Here is an 18,687-nt window from a genome sequence, read left to right as displayed (position 1 = left end):
TCCAAACATCCCTCCGTCTTCTTCTTCTTCTCCTTTGACGCATCAGTTTGACCCAGGAGGTTCTTTAAAGGTCAGAAGGAAATGTGATGTTTCGCATGTAGCTGCTGCTTCGTAACATGAATTAGCCATTTGTGTAAATAACCCAAAGATCGGCTAGAAAAACATTAAGATTTAATACAAAAAAATAAGCAGTGCAATAAATAATGCTTTAATCCATTTTATTCAGCAGAGAAACAATACAATTAATTTAATAAATTATTAAAGTAACAACAAAACAGTTCAACATCAATGTCCAAAGTCCTGCTTGGTCCAGACGGCTTTCTGGTGTCAAACGAAACCAGTAAAAAATAAACCTTACCTGCATCTTCAGAAAAGGCATTTTCCCCCAAACCAATTTGTACGTTTTTATTTGTTTGTCACATTTAAATGTTTCATATTAAATGAATACTAATATTAAAGATAAACTTGGTCAATAGAAAATCACTTTATTTTTATAGGATAAAAAATAAATTATCCCTTCTTAGCTGCCAGATCTGTATTTTAACCAGAAGCTGTCAGAAGACATGAAGTAGGCTAATAGATGTTAAAATCAACACAACCATTTTCTTACAATTCTCATTATAACGGTATTATTATTATCCGTAGCTTTTCTTGTCTTGTTACGAGTTAGTTTGTAACCATCTTGTCTGTGTAATAGACAGTATATTGAACAGGCACATGAATATTAGAACATGGTTTTAACTACATATTTTGGATAATTATTGAGTCAGTAAGTGATATATTGAATTAAATCGAGATAAGCGATAGGATTAAATAAGTGATCACTTCTTCCTGCTCCTTTTCAAACAGAAAAGTAAGCTAATTATTTGTTCTTGGTTTTTAAAAACCAGTTTGAAATAAATAAAATAAAAAATAAACATTCTTTAACACTTGTATGTTTCCTTTTAGAAAATCTTCATGGTTTTGATTATTGGAGCAACAGAAGTGCAACTAAACTCCTTAAACTTCTAAATTTGATGTTTATAGACTTGAAAGTTACAAACTTCAACATTAAGGTTCTGTACTAGTAAAATCCAGTCTAAACAAATATAAATGTGTGTATAAGCAAAAATTTACCAGTTCCATGGCTGCACTACTAGTAGCATCTGGCTCACAGGACCTGCAGCAGACAAGGAAAATTACAACTTAATAAAAACCGATCACCAATTTAACAGAGTATTGGTATGTGTGCAAAAACAAGTAAATAGATAACAGCGGGTGAAATCACAATGTTACATTCAAAACATGAAATAAAAATTTCCTGTCACCAAGAAAAAATATATTTCAGAAAGTTCTAGTTCAGCTGAAATTAATGTTTAATATGTAGAGCAGAAAGGCTTTTCCAAAAAACAAATTACTTATTTTCCTTGGTAAAAAACTTTTAATATGTTCAGTAATTGAAACATTTGAACTGAAAAAGTTATATTTTAAAACACCCTAAACACTTTTTAAAGCTTAAAGTATGAATAAAACGCCTCACATACTCAAAATCTCCAACATCCTGGTGCAAACCATTAAATAATAAATGTGTTTTTAATATATGCAAATATCTGATTTCAATGAGTCTGACTGGATGATCTTAATTTGAAATCCACACAATAATCTCACTCAGTGGTAACCAGTAAACCAGTTCAAATGATAAACAATATTCAATACTTTGATGGCAAAATCTCTTAAAGACACAGCGCCAGTTTACAAATGAGAGCAACTAGAGAATTTGTATTATCAGGTGATTCAAAGCAATGATACAAAATGACCCAAAACACAGAGAAAGCTTTTTTTTAAGAGCAGGAGAGAGAGATCCAGTCACCAGATGTTCAGATATATTTAAGCTGGATGGAATAAATAAAACGTTCCAGACATTAAAAAGCTAAATCCTCTTCCCGGTCTGGATGTTAATACACTAAAAACCAAAGCGGAGAGTCGGCCAATGTCCTGTTTTCAGTCTAAACAGCTTCATGTCCCGATGAGCAGGTAAGGGAACATCAAGTACTCTAAGTTATTGGGTCTTCACTGATTTTCAGGTTTAATATCATGAATGTCAACAGGAAAAATAGAAAATATTTCAATAAGTTTGAAAGATTTATTAGCAATACTTCATATTATTGCAACCAGCATGTTAATGTTAAAATAAGTACTTTTAAAATGGATTTAAGTTCTTATTTTGTAGTTTGTTACTTTTTGGAGACAAAACAATCTACCAAATTGTTCCAACACCTTCATGGCAGCTTCCACCAACTCAATATTTCAGTTTTTAATACCCAACTTGTCTTTTTTATTCACTTTTTAGAGCCATCTAGTCATGCTTAATTGCAATTTATGAAGTTATGTTTTATCCTTAAAGTAAAAATGTTGTCAACTGGTATATGCTATAAAAATTTACTTTGATTTGAAGATCAGGGCTCATTCAACATTTATCCACTAGCTCACCCAACTGGTTTAATTTGGGGGGCATTTCCTTCCTGCAGGTCCAAAACTTACATGTTCTGATCACTTTTGCCTTGAAACTTTGCAGATATTCAACAAACTATGATTAATTGAAAGAAGTTGCATTTCTTTCAATTAAAGAAATGCAACTTTAGAGGATGTTTGAATCTCACTCTTTGCTCAACTTTTCTAAGCAAAAAATGTCCTTGCCGTCCTCCCTCTACCCAAAAAATAAATAACGAAACCAGGAAACCAAAGAAAATAGGTTTGCAGGAGTCTTTCGCTATCCATCCTCATACTTCATTATAATACTTACACAAAATGAGATGAAAATACTAGAAATGATGCTTTGTAATCAGGATGGATGTGATATTTATTGTTAATCAGGTTTGACAAACAAAAACACAGTTTGTTTAAATAACGACAAAAAAAACATTTTATTTCTCTTGACCATCAAATACAAGATGCACAAAACCTACAGAACATTTCCTGTAGTTCTGAGCAAAAAATAAGGATAAATAAAATCCCCAAAATGAATAAAAGGAGGATTTCACAGTACTCATCGTCATGGAAAAGTTTCGGAAAGTAACAAACACTTAAAAAACAAAAACGCTTTAAAACCTTTTAATTGCAAGATTTCTAACCCACAACAACTTCTCTGATGAGTTCAAGATGTCGCAATCATTGCACTGGATAAACAAAATCACTGAAGGTAAATAAAGCCTGGGACGACTCAGTGACTTTACATGTGGCTTCTTTCATTCATAATGTAAATATGCTCTCGCTTTGTCACTGTACAATTGTACAATCTCCATAACAAAAGCACAACACACCATATTTCTGTTACGATTATTCTCATCTACAGGTAAGAATAATCACTTATTTTAAAAATCTATACAAACAGCAGGAAGTGTAAAGTTGACCGATAAAAGGATCTTGCAGACTCTAAATTATGTTAAATTTAACATAATTTAACATCAGTTTTAAATGAAAAACATTTTAATTCAAGTTTTAAAGTGTTGCTGTAAAAAAGCTGATAAATGTTCATAAAATTAACTAAGCAGGTTATTTTGAACATGGCAATAAATTCTTAAGGTACCAACTCACCTCTTTGCCAGATTTCTCATTCTACTTCCATTTTGCACTCTGGAAGCTGTTATTTTCTTTAAGTTTTTATTTTTTTAAGTCTGAAAGCAAATACTGCTAAAATCCTTTAATTTCACTCATGATTTCATTTTATTTATTTTTTAGATTTTAGATTTTGTAAATTATGCATGAAACTAGAAGGCAAAAAACTCATTTGTAAATCTGATGTAGTAAAAGCTTCTTGGATGAAATTTATATTCCAAACATCAAGACAAGGATATGCACATATTTGCAAATTAAAATGGATGCTAAAATATAGAAAGGTTTATCTAAAAAAACAAATCCACACTGAAGCTTTGTGCCAACATTCAAGGCAATGTGTTGACATAGATTTCCACTAAAACCTATGGTCCATATTTTGAAATATAAACCTTTAAACATTGTTTTTATCAGTGCATATTGACTTGAGAGCAAATATATTTTTGCTAGGAAGTGAGACTACAAGTGCCTGAGACGATGTGGACATGGACAGCCTTGCTGATGGGGCTTGGAACCACAATGTAACTGCTTAATATAAAAAAAAATGGCAAAGGGGTGAAATGACCAGCACCTGGTTCTTTTAACCACTTTTTTTCTTGGACCTCGTTTAGTTTCCTTTTTAATCACATGATCAAAGTTGACCAACAGATGAGTCTGGACAAATATTGACCAGACTTACAGGAGAAATTAGTAAAACACTCAAAAAGCAACAATGACCATGAGTTAATCAACCTCATATGTTTTTGCTTGGCAAACATCTATTTGACAGGTGGAGAATAACACAGCAGAAAGTCTGAACCTTTAACATAATCCACCTTAGAAAGCAATTGAGGCTATATTCCGACCCAAACCTGTTTGCATATTCACAAAATAAAAAAAAATAAATAAAATTTATTTCCAATGTGTGTGTGTTTGCAATGACGAGGTCGAAGACCTTCATCCAAATCTTCTAAAAACTGGTAGTACAATCAAAAAGTAAATCCACAAACGGACAAAAACATGCCGCTTTGTTGTCCAGAAAATTGGAGTCATGATGGTGATGGGTAACCTCGAGGTCTTGTGTAGAAAAAGAAGAAATTGCACTGGCTGCTAATCCACATGAGAACTGTTAGACGTCAGTATCGGCGACGTTTGCTATTTGGGCCCTCAAAGACTCCTGGACTTGGACTGCCTCTGCTATATCCTGGAGCTGGTCCACCCTGCGGCCCCAATGGCTGCTGCTGTTGCTTTGGGGACTCGACCTCCGATCGACCGCCCATTGATCCGCCCTGAGGGTACCTATCATTACGCTGAGGGCAACAGGGGTTGGTTAATTAGATTCAAGGAGCAGTTGTAAGGAGTCATGGATCCAGTTGATCCAAATAGTGGTGAGGGTCGTAGAGGTATTTTATAAATCGAGGTCAAAGTTCAGTCAAGGTTGAGTTTGATCCAATTGTCATCATCCAAGTGCAAAGGGGGAAAAAGGTGACCCCGAAGAGAAGGGAGAAAAGAAAAAAAAAAAACGACCATTAGTGAAAGAAACTTAACATTTCTTCCGAGACTTAACATTTCTTTCGAGACTAATAAAAAATAGCTGTTTTTATTTTTGAAAAACAGCTTCTACTTTTTAATCAACAGAGCTTTGCAGAACTATAATTACCTCAAACATTTCACATTTACCAGCAGAAATTTAGTGTAAGATGTTTTATTCAATTAACTAAAAGTAGCATTTAACTGTAAAGGTGACAGAAATATGTTCATCATATATAATTTATATTCAGTATTCTGACTAGGCCTGTCACAATCAATAAATCAATTAATCGCATGATAAACAAACAAACTTAATTTCCATTGGCTTGATTTATTGTTTTCTCTCTTTCTACCAAAAACTGGATGATAAAAGTCTTCAGTTTGGTGTTTTGGTCTCAACCAGCCCTTATTTTGAAGGGCAATTTTGTTTACCAACACTTCAAAATGTATTTTATTTGCCGTTTTCTTTATTTTGGGTATGTAAAATGTTTTCCAGTTCCTGTGTTAAATGTTCATGATCTTTGAGAATGTGTTCTTGCATTGTTATTTTGTCATTACCATGATATTACTTAAAAATGGTCTTAAAACAACAATATTATCGTTTGTCGTGATAACTTCTGGAACAATTTATTGTACAGCAAAATTAGTTATGGTGTCAGGCCTAACTCTGACTCAAGTCACAGTTTGCTCCAAGTCTTTTAGGGTTTCCAAAAACTTTACATTTTTACAGACGGAAGTCTTCGTAAAATATCTCAGACTGCGTGAGGTTTATTATATGGACACTTTCTGAATTTCAGAAATTCTCCAAGTAGATTTAGTTTTGGCTGAGCCATTCTAACAGAAAATGCTCCTGTAGCTCTGCCTGGATGTTTGGGATCATGGTGAGCGTCTGTCCCAGTTTCATGTCCTTTGCAGGTATTTTTCAAGGTCTGCCCTGTTTCTAGCTCCATCCATCTTCCCACCAACTTTGGCCAGCTGTCACTTTTGGTCTCCTCTGACCAGATCACCTTCTTCTACATGTTTGCTTTGTCCCCTATGTGGCTTGTACATAAATCAGACTTTTTTAGCAATTGACTTCTTCTTGCATCTATTCCACAAAGGTTAGATTTGTGGATTATGAGAGAAAGTAGTAGAGATACTAATATCTGTTTTGGTTCCGATATTTGAGAGCTCCACTAAAGTTTTCTCAACACAATGCAAAGAAATCTCGTGCTGTTTTTGAACCCAATCATATTAATGAACAGACAAGCTTTTTTTTTTAGATACGTTACCATGGCTCCATTCTCTGACATCATAGGTGTCCCCATATTTGACGTTCCCTCTGGGGCAATGGCTCCTCCCCTTCCACTCACGCCCATCATTTGCCCCTGGTTACCAGTGGGCCCTCCAGAGGCCTGGTTAAACCCATCTACACGCAAAACAATGGATTATTGGTTCATCGGTCTCTTTCATCTGGAACTACTTCATGTATACTGCAAATTAAAACTAGTTTCTGTTACAATTCGATCAAACTAAAACGCTTTGTGCAGAGTAAAACTGTAAAAGATTATAGGTATTAAAAACTCTGCATCAAGTCAATCCTATACAGAGTGAGAGTGAACTGTTCTATAAAACAATACGATGTGATGCCATGCACATGGATGCTGCATTTAACCGCTGGATTGCACATCACTGTAGCCACAGGGAATACAGAAAAGGAGAGCAGTAACAAGAGGTGGCAAGACGAGTAACATCCGAGGAGGATTCTGCACAAGAGTAACAAAATGGTTTAAAGGTATCAAAGCAAACCAACAGTAAGATAAAGAAGCAAATGTAATCTGATTACTCTACTACAGTGGAGTAACATCAACTAATGCAGTTCCAGATAATGTTATTGATGTACTTTCACCAACTGTTTTCAAAAGCCGATTTGGTTCATTTTGGCAGCACCAACCAGAAGGCTTTCTTTCTTCAATGCCAGTTTGTGACAAAATCCAAAAATGTTCCTCAAAAATAACTCACTGAACACCTTAAAAATGGCTTCCTGTTGTACTACAGTCCAATGAAAATTTCTCTCATCCATGAAGAGCATTTGCAGGTTACGTCAACCCTATATGGAAGTTCATTTTAGCCACTTTTGGTTTCTAGATTTGACCAAACTGCAGATGAAGTCCCCATCTGTCAATCCACCTCCTGCTTCGTCTTAAGCATGGAACAAGTTGGAAAGAAACTTTTAACAAGCTTATCTTTGGGCACAGGACAAGTACACAGTCCATGCTTTCTTCATGCAAGGACCAGACAACTCCTGAGATAATCTCCAAACACAATAAGTAGATGTGACAATTAAGTTCCACAACCAATTCTGCATTCTTTTGATGGTTAATAGTTGGGTACTGTTTCAAAACAATGCTGCTCCTCCTGAATCAGATTTAAAACTTCTCTCACCCAGAAAAAAAATCTCATAGGATAAGAGGTGGATCCCTCCTAAGCTGGGAGACACAAACCTGCATTATTTTTTAAATATTAGAACGACTGCCCAGGCATGACACTCTGCAGTTCATCTCACCAAAAACAAAGTTGCGCTGTTTCTCCCTCTTGTTGACCAAGAGGGGCATTGCGCACAAGCAATTTGATTTTCAAAAGATCCCATTTGATCAATCATCCATCACTGGATGAACAAAAGCAGTACTTGCATTCTCCTCAAACATCTTAAGTACCATTTTCAATCGATGATGAGACCAAAGCAGTTGGTGGGATGGAAGCTGATATTTCTATGGTCAAACCTTGAGGTCCAACCTTTTTACCAATTGTGGAAGAAAAGTGCAGACAACGTCAACTGGACAGGGAAATTCACAACTAAACACACCGAGAGACTTCCAAGAAACTAGCCGCCCAATGTTACAGTGGCAAAATGACATTGGAGCGTCAACCCCGGCTCATCCACGCTCAAGGCCCAGGAACACACTGCCAACAGAGATGTACCCAACTTCCCCAGAATCGAACCGGACATGAACCACTTGATAATGGAGAATAGACTTTCCAAAACCTAATGAAACGATGATTCTCTTTATGCATAAATTCAGTAACAAAACAGCAGATTTAAAACAGAAATGTGATTCATTTCAGTTACAAATATGAAAGGAGAAAATAAAACAAAATGTCAACCAGGCCCTTAACTTATGCCTTTAATATAGTAATTTAGTAGAGTTAGTATAATTTTACCAGTTTCATAGCCAGAGCTGATACTGTAGATGTGAAACCGCAGCATTTTCAATCCCAACTTGTCAATTAAAGTAGCTGCTAATCACTCTTAAACATACAAACATCAATTTTCTTGTATTTAAACAGGAAACATTTTTTTATACTTGTGAGGGTTTTAGGTGATGTGTAAAAATATGCTGACAGCTGAAGATGTCGAACATCCATCCATCCATCCATTTTCTTCCGCTTATCCGGGGTCGGGTCGCGGGGGCAGCAGCTTCAGAAGGGAGGCCCAGACTTCCCTCTCCCCAGCCACTTCTTCCAGCTCCTCCGGGGGAATCCCAAGGCGTTCCCAGGCCAGCCGAGAGACGTAATCCCTCCAGCGTGTCCTGGGTCTTCCCCGAGGCCTCCTCCCGGTGGGACGTGCCCGGAACACCTCACCAGGGAGGCGTCCAGGAGGCATCCTTACCAGATGCCCGAGCCACCTCAACTGGCTCCTCTCGACGTGGAGGAGCAGCGGCTCTACTCTGAGTCCCTCCCGGATGACCGAGCTTCTCACCCTATCTCTAAGGGAGAGCCCAGCCACCCTGCGGAGGAAACCCATTTCGGCCGCTTGTACCCGTGATCTCGTTCTTTCGGTCATGACCCAAAGCTCATGACCATAGATGAGGGTGGGAACGTAGATCGACCGGTAAATCGAGAGCTTCGCTTTTTGGCTCAGCTCTCTCTTCACCACGACGGACCGGTACAGCGCCCGCTTCACAGTAGACGCTGCCCCAATCCGCCTGTCGATCTCCCGCTCCCTTCTTCCCTCATTCGTGAACAAGATCCCCAGATACTTAAACTCCTCCACTTGAGGCAGGACGACCCCCCTGACCCGGAGAAGGCACTCTACCCTTTTCCGGCTCAAGACCATGGCCTCGGATTTGGAGGCACTGAGCCTCATCCCGGCCGCTTCACACTCGGCTGCGAACCGCTCCAGTGAGAGCTGCAGATCACGTTCCGATGAAGCCAACAGGACCACATCATCCGCAAAAAGCAGAGATGCGATCCTAAGGCCACCAAAACGGATCCCCTCAACACCTCGGCTGCGCCTAGAAATTCTGTCCATAAAAGTAATGAACAGAATCGGTGACAAAGGGCAGCCTTGGCGGAGTCCAACTCTCACCGGAAACGAGCCCGACTTACTGCCGGCAATGCGGACCAGACTCTGACACCGGTCATACAGGGACCTGACAGCCCGTATCAAAGGGCCCGGTACCCCATACTCCCGGAGTAAGGGACACGGTCGAACGCCTTCTCCAAGTCCACAAAACACATGTAGACTGGTTGGGCGAACTCCCATGCACCCTCCAGGACCCCGCTGAGGGTGTAGAGCTGGTCCAGTGTTCCACGACCAGGACGAAAACCACACTGCTCTTCCTGAATCCGAGGTTCGACTATCCGACGGACCCTCCTCTCCAGGACCCCTGAATAGACCTTACCAGGGAGGCTTAAGAGTGTGATCCCCCTGTAATTGGAGCACACCCTCCGGTCCCCCTTTTTAAACAGGGGGACCACCACCCCAGTCTGCCAGTCCAGGGGAACTGCCCCCGATGTCCATGCGATATTGCAGAGTCGCGTTAGCCAACACAACCCCGCAACATCCAGAGCCTTAAGGAACTCCGGGCGGATCTCATCCACCCCCGGGGCCCTGCCACCGAGGAGCTTTTTGACCACCTCGGCGACCTCGTCCCCAGAGATTGGAGAGCCCAGCCCAGAGTTCCCATGCTCAGCTTCCTCAACAGAAGGCATGTTGGTGGGATTGAGGAGGTCTTCGAAGTATTCCGCCCACAACGTCCCGAGTTGAGGTCAGCAGCGCACCATCCCCACTATAAACAGTGTTGGTGCTGCACTGCTTCCCCCTCCTGAGACGCCGGATGGTGGACCAGAATCGCCTCGAAGCCGTACGGAAGTCTGTCTCCATGGCCTCTCCAAACTCCTCCCACGCCCGAGTTTTTGCCTCAGCGACAACCCGAGCCGCATGCCGTTTCGCCCGCCGGTACCCATCAGCTGCTTCTGGAGTCCCACAGGCCAAAAAGGCCCGGTAGGACTCCTTCTTCAGCTTGACAGCATCCCTCACCGAAGGTGTCCACCAACGGGTTCGAGGGTTGCCGCCGCGACAGGCACCAACAACCTTGCGGCCGCAGCTCCGATAGGCCGCCTCGGCAATGGAGGTACGGAACATGGTCCACTCAGACTCAATGTCCCCCACCTCCCCCGGAACGTGTTCGAAGTTCTGCCGGAGATGAGAGTTGAAGCTCCGTCTCACAGGGGACTCCGCCAGACGTTCCCAGCAGACCCTCACTATACGTTTGGGCCTGCCAGGTCTGACCGGCTTCCTCCCCCACCACCGGAGCCAACTCGTCACCAGGTAGTGGTCAGTGGACAGCTCCGCACCTCTCTTCACCCGAGTGTCCAAGACATACGGCCGCAAATCCGATGAGACGATGACAAAGTCAATCATCGAACTGCGGCCTAGGGCGTCCTGGTGCCAAGTGCACATATGGACGCCCTTATGCCTGAACATGGTGTTCGTGATGGACAATCCGTGACGAGCACAGAAGTCCAACAACAGAACACCACTTGGGTTCAGATCGGGGGGGCCGTTCCTCCCAACCACGCCTCTCCAGGTCTCACTGTCATTGCCCACGTGAGCGTTGAAGTCTCCCAGCAGAACAAGGGAGTCCCCAGGAGGGGCACTCTCCAGTACCCCCTCTAAGGACTCCAAGAAGGGTGGGTAATCTGAACTGCCGTTCGGCCCGTAAGCACAAACAACAGTCAGAACCCGTCCCCCCACCCGTAGGCGGAGGGAGGCTACCCTCTCGTTCAACGGGGTGAACCCCAACGTACAGGCGCCCAAATGGGGGGCAACAAGTATGCCCACTCCAGCCCGGCGCCTCTCACCGTGGGCAACTCCAGAGTGGAAGTACGTCCAGCCCCTCTCAAGGAGACTGGTTCCAGAACCAGAACCATGCGTCGAGGTGAGGCCGACTATTTCTAGCCGGAACCTCTCAGCCTCGCACACTAGCTCCGGCTCCTTCCCCACCAGAGAGGTGACGTTCCACGTCCCAAGAGCCAGCTTCTGCAGCCGAGAATCAGACCGCCAGGGTCCCCTCCCTTGGCTGCCGCCCATAGCACAATGCACCCGACCCCTTTGATGTCGAACAATAAAAGCATAAAAATGTGAAGCACAGAATGACAAGAAAATGACGAAACACATTTCAAACAATAAAACTTGACCCGCCCGAAGACTTTAATATATATATATATATATATATATATATGATAGATGTTTTATAAAGGTGATGTGCAATCCTGCGTTTTTATGTCATCTTCTGACCAATTAATTTTTTTTTTTAAATTACATTTGGTCTGTCCTTCATTCTCCACTTAGCAAGATGTTGTGCATCTAATTAATCCAAAACAAATTAAATGGAAAGATGTCTAAAGCTTTTACTTCACTGGAATTATGACTGTCCACCTCTTTGCTAATAACTTTGCCTTCTAATCTTTTGCTCCCTCATTTAAAAAGTACATAAAATACTGCACATTCATGTTTCTACTGTAACTCTACAAAGAAAAATTGAAACACAAAGATATTTTCTCTGCACAGTCATGCCCGTACCTCCCATATTACCGGCTCCACGAGGGCCCAGCTCACCCACTCTCATTTCCTGTTCCCTCTGAAAGAAGTGAAAAAAAGTCTTCAGAATAAAACTGAAGCATTATTGAACAGACTCCTGCAAATTAATCTTGGATGTAGTATTTCTTTCAATGCATAACTGGCAACAAACATGAAGTTTTTGAAAAACCAAACTGGTCAAATAAATGTAGAAACTTTATTAAAGAAATTCAGTCACTGTGCAGTTAAAACTTCTTTCTCTTCTAGAGGAAATATAAAAAACAAAACAAAAGTGAAGTCAAAACTTAAAATTTTCATGTTCGAACTAATTAGGCAGATAATTAAATAATTAGGAAAACAGTAGCCATATTCTGTTCTGATGCAAAAAATAACCAACTAGAGGATGGTGAGAAAAACAAATAGCAGAAAAAGTGTTGGGCGACTTTTGTTGGTGACAAAATGTTCAGCTGCTCAGCAGGTTTGGAAACATCAAAGGAGGGATTTTGTTTTGTTCCTTCGTAGCTCAAATCCTCAGCTGCTAATTTTCTTTAAGACTCAGCAGGTCTGATCTGCTCATCTGGCTGATTGACGAACGCCCAATACGATGATTTGAAGCTGTCACCCACCAAAAGCAGACATGCTGGGGTCCAGGTCTTGCATGTAGTTCCAGATAGAGGACATCTTATATTCATAGTTCTTCCATTTCTAAATGCAGCAGTTTTCAGCTTCTCATCAAACTTTTTACTGATGGTTTTGCAGCCAATCCAGGATGTGCAGATTGTAAAGTCAGAAATATCTGGGAGCCACAATACCAGCTGTTTCTTTGAGTAAATAATCTAAAATCTGTTTTTTACCTGATGTCATGTATTTATGTTATGTCATGCTATATTCTGTCTCTTTACACTAATGTATCAGAAATATAAAAACTAAGGAGTGTTTACATATCTACAGGTTAGAAGACTTATCCAATCAGCAGGAGATTCAATATTTTTTCCCACCTGGAACGCAGAATTGTCAATAATGCCTGATTTTAAAGGAAGCTTCTAAATGCAAAAATAAGGTTTTATAACTGAAAATAACTTGGTAATTAACCTCTTACAACAACTTGAGAATATCTTTAATTCCTACATTAAATAATGCAGCTAACAGTGAAGCAAAAATGAACGTGTTGCTATAAGCAACACGTTCTGATAGCAATATCAAAGTATTAGTATCAGAAAGTTAGGAAGCTATAAGAAAATTCTTAACAAAACTAAGTATTCTCCAGTTCAAATCGTAAAAATGATGAAAAACAACACCCAGTAATTACAATGATTTAACTACATAACTTGTATTTTACACATTCAAGTGTAAAGTATCAGTATAGTTAGTTAAACGTGTTTTAAAATGAACTAAAAAAGCTAGAGTTAAATGTATAAAATAAATTTTATCACTCGTGTGAATGAAATGCACAGAATAACTAATGTACAAAAATCACATAAATAATATCTGAGTCAGAAGAAAAACTTTAATACCAAAACAAAAAAAAAATCTAGTGGAAAATCAAATTAAACCCTGATGAAAAGTTACATAAGGATAAATACACAAAGTACAAATCAAGAATTAGAAACCCAAAGCAACAAAATCTAATGTTAAGAAGTAGGAAATATGAGCAGATTATTTATTTTACATAACTTCAATGCTTAAGCATGTTTACCTTGTAAAAGAGTCAAAGGACAAGCAAAGAATGGAAAGTTTCTGGTCGCCACTTACACCCTCTAGTGGTTGTTCTAGACATTACCACTAATTACAACAGATATTTACACACTGAATTAAATGGACTTGTTGCTTTGCTCTCTTAGGGAGAAAATGTGATGTGCAACAAACAAAAGTGTCAGAAAAGTGCTACAAAGACAAAAAAAGAACTGCAAAAATTATCAGAGTTTTTACACTTTCCAGAGATGTTCAAGAGTTGTGAATTCATTTCCTCATAGACATATTGAGACAAAAAGTAACCACAGAACACAAACACACACAGGAAGCGGTCAGCATCTCCACTGGAGTAATAAGTGCTCATTTAGGTGTTTTTATTTGTCCAACTAGAACATTTTGTTCTTCAAGATCTGCATTTCAGCAAACGATACCAGACTCATTTTTGTTTAAATTAAAGATAAACAAAGTAGGAAACAAACTCCTCTTGATATCTTTTCTACATTTTATGAAAAATAGATAAATACTCTGAATATGTGTGGGAAAGCTGTGCACTGCCACACAACTGATCTGACAGAAGCTGGGTCAGAAACTTTCACGCTCTTTCATCAAAGGCAATAGAGAAAATAAATCTGATAATCTTTGTTCTAAGAATGTGTTTCATTATCAAATGAAAAGTTTACAAATAAACAACATTATAGATCATATAACATTAATAAATTGTATTTTATTCAAAACATTTGGTCATGTTGAACATTTTTACTTCCAAATTTTGCATAAATCAGAGGTGGGAGATATGAACTTGGAATTTTATCACTAAATTTTGCAGCACTGTTGTGATAACGATGAAGATAAATGAACATTATTAATTATTTTAGGTAATAAATAGTTTTGCAGGACAGTGACTGCATGGCAGAGCATTCAAACTTTCCTACTGTAGCTGCTTGTTTCAGTGGTTCATTGGATGCTCCAATTGTACGCATTTCCTTTGGTTCACTGTAGTTTGAAATATTGACTACAAAAATTTCCACTATAGACGCTTTGCTACGTGACGTCTCATGCAAGAAAACGGCTCGCCGATTATGAGGGTCACAATCATAAGAATTCACTTTAAAAAAGTGACTTATATCACTAAACTGCACACAGTATCTGCATTTAGTTATATTTTTGAATTTATTCATACTTATTTATGCTCTGAAGGAACAATAAGTGGAGAAAATAGTAAAAAATAAATAAAATTCTGATCATATTCGGTCTGATTTTTATTACTTATCAATAACTGACTCAACAAAAATAAACAAACCAAATAAAAAGTGTTTTTGCTGTGCAGTATGACCAATTCAGGTCATAATAAAACGATAGTAAAGTTTGTGTATTTTGACGTTAAAAGTACGACGCTGACTTTCTGTCTGTTTTGTTTTCTCTAAATGAGTTGGTGAGGACCAAACGTTTGCACTCACGTTTTCATGGTAGTTTGGAACGAAGCCGCTGCCGCCACTGCCATCAGGCTGGCGTCTCAGCTCGTCCTGCTCCCTGTGCCTCATCATCTCCTCCTCTCTCCTCCGTCGCTCCTCCTCATGCCTAACGACACACAGCATTCAGACAGAAACCAAACTAATCCAATAAAAACAATGCAGCAGCATGAGAATCCCCTCACCGGGTTTGTTTTCCTAATATAGCTTTCTATCACCAGCTGATCTAAAACATCGCTAATAGAAAGACTTTTCTGCAGCATTAGCTTTAACTAAATTTATATTCAATTAAATAGGATTATCCAGTAGGAATAGATGCCAATTTCTTCCTCGAGATTCTTCTTCACCTCATTTCTATCTGCTTTCGTCTTTGCAGCTCCTGGTTGCGCAGCTCCTCCAGCCGCCGCAGTTCCTCCTGACGTCTCATTAGATCTAATGAGAAGAAAAAGAAGAAGAAGAAGAAAAGGGGGGACGTTTTAAAAACGTTACACCCTACAGAGAAACAGACGACCAGCCATCGCTTCTCACCTTGTCTCATCAACATTAGCTGATGTTCGTTCTTGGCGGCCTCCAGCTCCGCCTCCAGTTTCTCTCTGGCCTCCTTGATGTTTCGGTCGACCTGCTCTCGCTGCTGCTTCTCTATCTCGTCCAGAGCTTTCCAGCGAGAAGCGTATTCAAACTCGAACGTGCCGGGCTGGGCGAATCGGGGCGGCTGCTCTCGCTCTCTGGTGGAATAAGAAAGTGGTGTAATCGCAGACCCAACATAAACCAAAAGAAATCAATAAATAGGTAAATAAATAATGCTTACTTGTAATACTTTGGAGTTTTTGGCAGAATCTTTTCAGGGAGACCATCTTCATCGTCCAGATGCTCCATTGGCTCCACGATGGTGGGACATGGAGTACTGAGATAAGATCGTTGACATGACATGTTTTAGCCTCCATTTTCACTTTTCCCACAGTAAAATTCAAGCACTTTTCAAGATTAGTTTTCAAACTTTTCCAGCACCACACTTTAGAGATAAAAACACCACAAAAGAACTAAAAAAAGACTATTTCAATTCACCATTATATATAATTTATTACTGTTATTAATAGTCTTGTGACAGTATTCTACATTATAAAGTAGGGGCAAAGTAAACTGAAATACAACTACATTTTTATGTTTTGAAATGTTTCTCTCACCACACCTTGTACACCTGACTGATCCAAGAACAGTCAAACAAAAAAAATGCCCCAAATTCAATAATTAAATAATAGATAATTATTACATTTGAACAACCCAAACAAATCGTGTGAAGGGACATTACCTTCCTGCTCAAATTAAACACAAACACACAAGAGGAAAGAAAGGCACAAAATAAGGTTCTAAAAAATGTTCTTGCCAAGTTTCTTCACATTTTGCAAAAATAAATAATTTTGGTGATTCTAACTGACCTAAAGCAAGAAAAGTTGAATCCAATTTAACTTCAGACAGAAGTTAAATCGGATTTAACTTCTGTTAAATCCGATTTAACAGAAGTTAAATCGGATTCAATTTAACTTCTAAAGTGCTAAAAACGGCACTTTCATGCCGTTTTAGAGGCAGGAAAATATCTGGTTTCAACTGCAAACAGAGTTTTCCAGATTTAAGCTTTTAATCAAACATTAGCTTGTACTTTTATTTCAAAACTGAGCTGTTTCCAAACCTTTAAAACACCTAATCGATATTCAAGCACCCGTACGAATCCTGCGTTTTATTTCTCTAAAGTTCGTCCATTTATACGCTGTGAGAATCTGAAACTGATAGAGATATAAAGAGTTTTCAGTCTGTTGACGCTTACGTCGTCAGCAGCATCGCTCCCTCGTTGCAGCGCTCCAGGGCTTTACGGGCGGCGACTTTGCTTGCAAACTCAACGATGCCTCTCCCAGTGGAACGGCCGCGGTCGTCCGTCACAACGACGGCCCGCTCCACAGGTCCAAACTGAGAAAACGCCTGAGGATACACACAGGTTTTTGGCGTTTCTTGTTTAATCAACTATGGTGGCATAGAGGTCCGCTCTTATTTAGTGTTCAGTTTCACCTCTAACCTACATCTTCAAGGAGTTCATTTGTCACTACTGGCAACAGATTGCGGACTTTGAGTGCAGCTCCGTGCGTCGCAAAGCGGACCTTTAGTGCTCTGTTGTTCAGAACCGACCCGTCCAGCTCGACTTTAGCGATCTCCGCTAGAGTTCGGGTTTCCTGCAAAACAAAGGTGGATTATCAATCAGGGTAACCGATAACAAGCCCCTCAAACTGAACCTCCAACTTAACTTTTTAAAGCTGCAATCAACTATTTATAACAGACTTTTTTTTTAACTAAAACCAAAAATAATGTCTAACAGTTTTAGAATATTTTTAAAACAAGAAAAGTTTGTTTTTACGAGTAACTTCACTTTAATAAATGCCTGCTACTTATACATAATACATAATTTATTTTCAAATTATTGTGGAAGACCAACACAAATAAATTATTAAATTAAAATTATATATGGTTTCAACATTTAAAAATCTTGATTAAAACTCCAAAATATTTTGTAAAAATAATACATATAATAAATGTTATCATTTTAAGAGTTACACATTTAACAACAACTTAACTAAATAATATGCGTTAACCAAAAAACGAATGTTTAATAATATCTAAAATACACAGTTCCCATGTGACGTCACTCTTCTGTGAACTTCGTAACTGGCAGCCATTTTGGCAGGCAGTTGCGATGGAGTTGCTATGACAGCAACAAACAAGCCACAAGCTTAGAGCTAGCTCTGGCCTGGTTCCCATCAAAACATTATTTTGACATCTTTTGTTCGTGGAAACTTATGTGTCTGCTATGTATGGCGCATGCGCTTGCCTACTAAGATGGTGCGGATTACTTCCGGGTCAAACTTGTGGGAAGTAAATTCATACTAGATAATATTCTCATGGTATTTTGATATCAAACGCTACTAATCCCAATAACCAATAAAAGGCTGAAAAACACATACACATTAACTTAAACAAAAATACTTATTAAAAACAAAGGCAAACTGAAACACCTAGGTGCAGCTATGAACATACCAAGCAAACAAATCCAAATCCCCGCTCCCTGTTAACGAACACCTCGTTAATGTTCCCATATTTAGCGAACAGGTTTCTGAACTCCTCCTCCGTGATATCCAGCGGTAGGCTGCCGACAAAGAGGCGGGAGCGCTGGGTGAACGTCTTCTCTCCGGGCTTCCGAAAACTTGCTATATCCAGAGTCATTTTCGACGGGCCTTCCCCCGTTTCCTCCGCGGCTCCTTCGCTCTGCTCGGCCGCGGGAGACTGTTGCTGCGGCGGGGCCGGGCTGCCTTTGTTCGCCGGCGTCGGCTCCGACGAGGCCGGGGAGTCCGTCCCTCGCCTCCCCGGCTGAGGAGAGTTAGCACCAAGCATCCTCGCTTGGTGCATATTTCGGTTTTCCATGCAGCTTATTTCACTGTTATGTAAATTAAGCCAGACTTAATTCAAATATTGCGCTGCAACAAACCTGCTGCGAATTTCAAAGATGGCGACCTTCTTCTGCTTTGTTCTTGGGAGATT

At 39.7% G+C, this 18,687-nt stretch overlaps 2 protein-coding genes across 3 annotated transcripts in view; both read right to left on the bottom strand.

Moving 5' to 3' along the window:
- LOC103476378 (rho GTPase-activating protein 20) overlaps window positions 1–1,161 on the bottom strand; it is a 19,605-nt gene extending 18,444 nt beyond the window's left edge. Inside the window, exon 1 of the mRNA XM_008428688.3 lies at window positions 1,117–1,161. The gene's annotated coding sequence lies outside the window, so the exon portion shown is untranslated. The remainder of the gene's footprint in view (window positions 1–1,116) is intronic.
- pspc1 (paraspeckle component 1) lies at window positions 202–18,687 on the bottom strand. Of its 2 annotated transcripts, XM_008428701.3 has the most exons (10): window positions 18,187–18,686; window positions 17,178–17,327; window positions 16,928–17,079; window positions 15,914–16,009; window positions 15,634–15,830; window positions 15,453–15,537; window positions 15,094–15,214; window positions 11,948–12,005; window positions 6,372–6,508; window positions 2,822–4,880 (listed from the first exon to the last, which is right to left on the bottom strand). In XM_008428701.3, the coding sequence occupies exons 1-10, from the start codon at window positions 18,568–18,570 to the stop codon at window positions 4,707–4,709; spliced, it is 1,554 nt and encodes a 517-aa protein (XP_008426923.1). In that variant the 5' UTR covers window positions 18,571–18,686; the 3' UTR covers window positions 2,822–4,706. The 2 variants fall into 2 exon arrangements, with proteins under 2 accessions (XP_017157907.1, XP_008426923.1); XM_017302418.2 differs by lacking the exons at window positions 2,822–4,880; window positions 6,372–6,508; window positions 11,948–12,005 and adding an exon at window positions 202–1,159 and having other exon boundaries at window positions 18,187–18,687.

The sequence above is a fragment of the Poecilia reticulata genome, chromosome 2 (assembly GCF_904066995.2).
Source record: "Poecilia reticulata chromosome 2, P_reticulata-male-v2, whole genome shotgun sequence".
Taxonomy (NCBI): domain Eukaryota; kingdom Metazoa; phylum Chordata; class Actinopteri; order Cyprinodontiformes; family Poeciliidae; genus Poecilia; species Poecilia reticulata.
This window is presented reverse-complemented; position numbering and strand designations above follow the sequence as displayed.